The sequence below is a fragment of the Stegastes partitus genome, unplaced genomic scaffold (genome assembly GCF_000690725.1).
Source record: "Stegastes partitus isolate 25-593 unplaced genomic scaffold, Stegastes_partitus-1.0.2 Scaffold740, whole genome shotgun sequence".
In the NCBI taxonomy this organism is placed as follows: domain Eukaryota; kingdom Metazoa; phylum Chordata; class Actinopteri; family Pomacentridae; genus Stegastes; species Stegastes partitus.
Genome location: NW_007578471.1, coordinates 24,281 through 31,624, shown reverse-complemented (window position 1 = coordinate 31,624; position 7,344 = coordinate 24,281). Strand labels below are relative to the sequence as shown.

General features: G+C 39.4%; 1 protein-coding gene across 3 annotated transcripts in view; it reads left to right on the top strand.

Moving 5' to 3' along the window:
* The window catches only part of dapp1 (dual adaptor of phosphotyrosine and 3-phosphoinositides), a 40,601-nt gene that overhangs the window by 11,644 nt on the left and 21,613 nt on the right, over positions 1-7,344 (top strand). For all 3 annotated transcript variants that reach the window (XM_008291366.1, XM_008291364.1, XM_008291365.1), the window contains exons 2-4: positions 1,910-2,032; positions 2,316-2,449; positions 4,089-4,219. In XM_008291366.1, the coding sequence (XP_008289588.1) occupies positions 1,910-2,032; positions 2,316-2,449; positions 4,089-4,219 (388 nt within the window). The remainder of the gene's footprint in view (positions 1-1,909; positions 2,033-2,315; positions 2,450-4,088; positions 4,220-7,344) is intronic.

Here is a 7,344-nt window from a genome sequence, read left to right as displayed (position 1 = left end):
CCCCCCCCGACTGATAAATGAAATAAATGAATAGGCTACATTCAAGCAGTTTTCCCTGTCATATTATTGTGACTGCAAAGGACGACATTTAAACTTACGCATTGACCCGAGCAACAATGTTCTCCACACCGTCTCCCTCTGTGTTCCAGCGGTGTTGCACTTCTTTTTAAAAACATGTTCAAACTCGCTGTATGAGCGCATTAAAATTTCCAATTCTGGTGGGGTGAAATGTAAAATGAAAAATGCAGCCCTCCGCTTCCCCATTGCCATGGTAACTCGTCGAATCGGGGCTCCATTGATGCTGGCTTTTTATGGTTGTCGTGCATGCGCTTAACTCCAGGTAAAACTACTCCGAGTTGATTAAACTAACTCAAATTTGCTGTTCTGGAACAGAAAACTCAGAGTTTCCTATCTCAGAGTAGATCAACTCAGAGTTCAGGATTAGACTCAGAGTTTGTCGAACCTGCTTTGTGAAACGGACCCCTGGTGCAGAATCAAACGAGGGATTGTTAATTATACAGTAAGATATGTGTCTAATTAGACCACCACAACACCTTCATGTGTAAGTGCATCACTGTAAAAGTAGTCCCAATTTTACCTGAAAAACTGCACAGAACATGGCCATGTCAAATCTATACTCTTGTTTTTGGGTGGTAACAGTGACCTTCTACAGCAGGGATGGGCAACTTTAATGACAGAACGTCAACAATTTGTTTCCTAACACTACCAGGGGCCCACACTATAAGTGTGTATTTTCATATTCTGTTTCATATAAAAATATTTTAAAATTTATGAAAAAACAAATAACATATAGATATAAAATAAGGAATTAATTGGATGTGGCCCACGGGCCACCAGTTGTCTATCTGTTTTCTACATGGTTCCATTAAGTGCAACAGTCCAAGCTGAGACAATAAGACATTAGAACTAAGCAATTTATCAATTTCAAATCAAATTTGTTATTTGAGTAGCTTATGACTGTTTCTGGTGTGCAATGTAAACAGATAAATCTGATGCTGATTTAAAATATCATCAAAACCTTTTGGATATTGTGTGCGTTTCTCTTAAGTTTAGTTTAGTTTAGTTTAGTTTCATTTAGTGTAGTTTAGCTTAGTTTAGTTTAGTTTAGTTTAGCTTAGTTTAGTTTCTTTGTTTGTTTGTTTTTACTCAATCCCAGAAGCTCTTAATGCAAATGAAGATCTTTCACATCTCTTTTTTAGTTTTCTTTGCAGCTGGCAGACAGTCTAAGGTTTATTTAACAGCATAAATGGTCTCTGAAAACCTCTTTAAAGTGTGTTCCTTCACACTTTTTTGGCAACAGTGTACCAGCAAATAGAATGTAGGTGCTGCATGTGTGGTCACAAGTATAGTTGTGAGTGACCTGATAGCCACTTGGTAATGTGGAACAACACATGAGCACAAATAACATCAACACTAAGCCGCCACATTTCCCGTCTCAACTGTGACTATCTATTGTTGGAAAAAATGCCAAAAATAAGAACAGACACTTTCTTTACAGAACTGGGCAATCAATCAATATTATAGTTATGATGCCTTTGTTTTGGTCTTGAGCCCCTGGGGTGCCTACTCAGTTTGGTTAAAATCATAATTATGTTCCTGAACGTTTTTGGTTATATACAGATTTCTTTCAGTATCATTGTAGACTTACTCATTTCAGCTGAATTCAATCTCAATTCAGCAGCCAGTATGTACTTTAACATTAACCATTGTTTTATTTCAACATAATGAGCTGATACTCAGAACCTGAAAGTAAAACATGTATAACTAATAAGTTATAATGAAAAAGTTTCTTATCATAAATTAGTACAATGTGGCAGTGAGACGAACTGTCATTTTTTATCATGCATAATGATTGTTTCTCAGCTCATATTATTATTGTTTGTCAAAGGTGGTACCATGGTGACCTGTCCCGCCATGCTGCAGAAGCCCTTCTCTTGTCCAATGGAACAGATGGAAGTTACCTCCTGAGAAACAGTAATGAGGGACCTGACTGCTTCGCCCTGTCTGTCAGGTCAGTCTCTATGGTTTTGATCAGTTTAACAGTGGTAACACCATAAACAATGCATAAATGGTACTTTCATCAGTACACTTGTTTTTCAGTATCTAGTGTATTCAGCACAAAGTTTGTGTAATCATTCTATTTGTTTGCATTGTAAAAAAAAGTGAGAGTGATGGAAGGCTCTGAAGAAACATGCTGTTTTTTGTTGCAGTTGATCTTTCTGTCATGAACTTGACACTGTGCATGTGAATGGCTTTAAAAGTGCAACATTAAATGTTTGTCATTTGACACATAGGGCAAAGGATTCGGTAAAGCATTTTCAGGTGACACGAAAAGACAATGGCTATGCATTTGGGTTTAACGAGTTTGCAACCCTTCAAGATTTCGTCAGCCACTTTGCTAACCAGCCCTTGCTGGGCAGTGACACAGGTATGTACAATTTGAACTTCACTAACAACTGCTTGTTACCAGCTTATAACAAAAATGTTTGTTTGTTTTCTTTCCTTGTTTTGATGTATGTATGAGATAAATCAAAAGACGTGCACGTTTTTTGTTCAGAATCCTGTGTCTTTGACAACAAGTATAAACAGAGGCCATTGCATGAGCAATATGCTAATAAAACGGTTAACAGAACAGCAGAATATCTAATACTTCGTCTGTGTTTTTACTGGAGGCATCCTGTTGACACACGCTTAGAGCCCAACATACAGCCTCTTAAGGGTGTAGGTTCGTCTGTAGCTATGGTAGGGAAATTTTTTGGCTGGTGGTCATTATGCACAGCAGTGTATATCTGCCAATGCTCTTTTTATCTTTCATATGCATATAGATGCATGCATGTACATACTTATTCAATCAGTAATTCAGTATATATGTGTTTATATAACTTGAGGTATAGCAAGTAACTGCAGATCAAAGATGTGTTGCTCCAGATCCAGAGACACCTGCAGAGAGGACAAAAGACAAACTACAGGAAAGAGAAAACACAAAGTTAATGACATGAACCATAAGTAAATCTGCAGTCTGAGAGCAGGAATCTAGCCATTTAACCATATTGTTTGCATACTGATCTAACAGTCTGATTGCCATTTAAGAATTGCAAAGCGTGTGTAGGTGGAATACAAGCAACGCACCATCTAAGAGGAGTGGCACATGATCCGACACTTCAGTATCCATGTCACTCTATAACTATAAATTTTAAATTTTAAAATATTTTTTTGAAGTGGGATCTGAGGAGAAAAGAATAACATTTAGGAAATTTTCTTTTTCATCTGTGGATGATGTCAGGATTTGTCAAATACTTTTTACTGCACCTATACATTATAAATTCAATCTATCCGGTATCTATACACCTTAATCCTCACTAGGGTCGTGGGGGGCTGGAGTCTGTCCCAGCTGACTTAGGGTGAAGGCAGGGGACACCCTGGACAGGTCACCAGTCCGTCACAGGCTTACACTTAGAGACAAACAAAGTACACTCACATTCACAACTACAGACAATTTAGAATTACGAATTAATCTCAGCATGTTTTTAGACTGTGGGAGGAACCCAGAGAGAACCCACGCTGCACAGGGAGAACATGCAAATTCCACACAGAAAGATTCCAGGCGTCCTAACCGGGACGCAAACCAGCTATCTTCAAGCTGCAAGGCGACCAAATAATAAACCAAATAACAGACAATAATAAATAAATAAATAATGTATATTTCTCAGTTATAAGTCTTAGGTAAAAACCAATAAAAATAATAATTATAATAATAACAAAACAAACACAAGTATGTTTTGGGTTATTGAGGAGAAATCCATAAAATCTGATGTTCAGTAATACTGCGTAAATAAAGGATACACAAGTGCTTAACATTCCATACTTTTTTGTCTGGATGCTGTACACATTCCCATTACACACCAGAAACATTGCACCACACCCCAGAATTGTCATAATATCTCCCCTGCATATTTTCCAATTTTAAACACAACTGAAATGTATGTTCATTGTGTTGTTGGATGTTGTTGTTTCTGCTGTAACGTTATGTAGCCTAGTGTGTAATCTTGCTTCTGTCTCTGAACCAGGAACGCTCATTGTGTTGAAGTGTCCATACCCATTGCATGTGGAGGAGCCATCTATTTACGAGTCTGTGCGAGTTCACACAGCCATACAGACTGGCCGCACAGAAAATGATCTGGTGGCAACGGCACCATCGGTATGACACTTAGTGCACACACCTGTAAACAGCTAATGCCAAAATGTATCAAAATACATCTCTGATGTGATGACACCAAATTAATGGTTCAAAGTCAGTTTTCTTTGAAATTTAGGCTTAAAAAATATTCTATATTACATGGGATATTCCCTCTGTAGTTTTGGTCATCATTTCTACGAGTAATGTTTTACTCACTGATTGTTTGCTACTGAACAGCAACGGTCATATCACAAGTTAGCAATCTAAACTAGATTTGGTAGGCGTATTAAACGTAGAATTTCTTCATATGTTGTAGTGTTGTACATGGTATCTGAAGAAAAAAAGAGTGCTTTTTTTCAAGCCAAAAATGCAGGACTGCCAACTCTCATGCATTTGAGTTGGCAGGCAACCCTGCATTTCACTCATTTTTCGGCTCTGTCACATGCTCTCAAGCCTGCAAAACAGGTCTCAAAGTCCTCTCTTATGAAAAAAGTGATTAAACCAAGACACAAGGAAAACATTTCAATACATGTTTTTATTAGGAGCATTATTGTGAGCATGGCTGTTTGCTTGCTGGATGATTGAATCTTAGATTTTTTTTTTTTATAATGTCCATCTGTCAAACATCCCCAAGTTTAGTAAGTAACAGTTGTGTGGCCAAACTGACCAACGCTGGACTGGAGATACTTGATAGAATTTTGAAATGCAAAGACTTTCCTTATCTTTTTACCAGGCCAGAGTGAGATCTGAAAAACTCCAAACTGTATGAAAGGACTTACTGTCAGTATTTCAGTGCCACCACAGGATACACCCAGAGGCCCCATGTCCATTTCCCTATGGGTCAAAACTATTTTAGTGGCATAAAGTTGACCTACACAATATTAAATAGATGGTTTACATGCTTTGCTGAATCGCTGTGTGACAACCGCACATTGTCAGAGGGGTAGCATTGAGAGAGCACAACCCCCATCCCAGTGTCCGAATCATCTACTTCTTCAAAAAAATAAAGACTGAGGCCTGGCTGAGGGAGGATAGGAGCTGTGACAAAGTGTACCTTTAACTCTTAAAGGCAGCTTTAACCTCTGGGAAATATTTGGAGACTGCAGCTGTGGGTGTGTGAGTCAATCTTACTGTATTTCTTGATAAACAAGTGGTAAAAGTTGATAAATTTGCTTCCAGTTCTTACCAGGTCTCTGACCACACTGACCTTGGTGGGGTCCACCTTCACCTACCCTGCTAGATGATGTAGCCTAGGAATGAGACTGTAGGGACAATGAATTCACATGTCTCAGCTTAGATGTCGACTTTGATGAGACGTCACTCTAGGAACTAACACACGTTAAATATACTGCTCTTGTGTTTGAGAAAAATTCTAAATCTATCCAGACACAGAAAGACATGACATTTGATCATTATATGGAATATGTCAGTTACCAGGTTTTGGAAGACTGCAGAGGTATTGGTCAAGCCAAATGACATCACCAGGTATTCAGAGTGTCTCGACATATGTTGAAGTCAGTCTTCCCTAATGCATACCAGGTAATATGTATTTGCACAGGTCAAGCTTGGAGAAGATGGTGGCACAATGGAGCGGGGCAACAGCAAAATAAGGGCAGAGGATACCTGTTCTTCATAATAATTTAATTTAACCGCCAGAAGTCAATACATGGCTTTAAAGACCTAAACCCAGCTGCAAACACAAACCACAGACTGCAAAGTACAATCAAAGGAAATTTATTTACAACTAAATTTACAGGGCAACTAAACACAAGAATGACCAAGACTACAAGAAATCTAAACAAAATGAACTTACAATACTTACACTCAGTGCAGAGTGAACAGGGAATTAGAATAGTTACAACCAAGTAGGCCAAAGCAAGTTCAGTGCAGAGTACACTGAGAATCAAGTTTGCAACAAGTTAGAGGGCTTTAGTCTGGACTACTACAGAGGGTCAACACATTTCAAAGGTAACAGCTATTAGCCAGGTTTAACAGGAACAGACTAACAGGTAAAGCAAACCGCTAAACAGGCAGGTACACAGAGATTAGCAGCTTGTAGCAAAACTACACTTAAGGCTGGTCTATTTTCCAGAGAACTGCAATGCATATTGTGAGTGTTGTATATATCCCCCCACTGCCAAGGAGCTGCACGACATGATCAATGAGCATCAAAACACATATCCTGATGCTGATTTCATTATTCTGGGAGACTTTAATCACTGCAAACTCCAGAAAAGCATACCAAACTGTATCAGTTTGTAACTTTCCCACCAGAGGAAATAAAACACTGGACCACTACAAAAGCAACATCAGAAAAGCTTTCCCAGCTGAACCAAAATCTCACTTTGGTAAGTCTGACCACTTGGCAACAACACACGCAGCATGTAGCAGGGAATCTGGTCAGTCACAAGCTACAAGAAAACTACGATGACTGTAGACACCCACACTATAGTCACCCTTCCCTTAATACCTTCTATACTGGGTTTGATAGGCTGAATAAGGACACCCCCTCAAAATCACCCTGCGACGCAGGCGACACCTCCTTTTAGGTGACACACACACAGGTCCTGAAGGCTCTAAAGTAGGCGAAACCCCACAAGGTTGTGGGACCAGTGTGTATACAAACATATTCAACCTGTCTTTAATCCAGGCAGTAGCCCCTCACATTTTCAAATCCTCCACCATTATGTGGGTCCCTAAAAAACCAGACACATCCACCTTGAATGACTGTAGGCCAGTTGCGCTCACATCAGTCACTATTATTGCCTGTGTTATTCTGGTAGTGGTTTGTATAATACCAGGTACCGCACCAGAGACAGCCTGTGATGTCATCAGCGCCGTCGTGGCTAAACTACAAACACAGCATCCAAACTCGTTCATGGCGATATCTAGAGACTTCAACAACGTCTCCCTCTCTGCTACGTTACCAACTTTCCAGCAGTTTGTCAGCTGCACCACCAGAGAAAATAAGACGTTGGACTTATTTTATGCAAATATTAAGAATGCATACAGCTCCTCTGCCCTGCCTCCTTTAGGAAGATCAGATCATAATCTGGTTCTTCTCACCTCTACCTACAAACCCATTGTTAAGCAGCAGCCAGTCATTAAGAGGACTATTAAAACCTGGTCTACGGAGGCTGAAGATG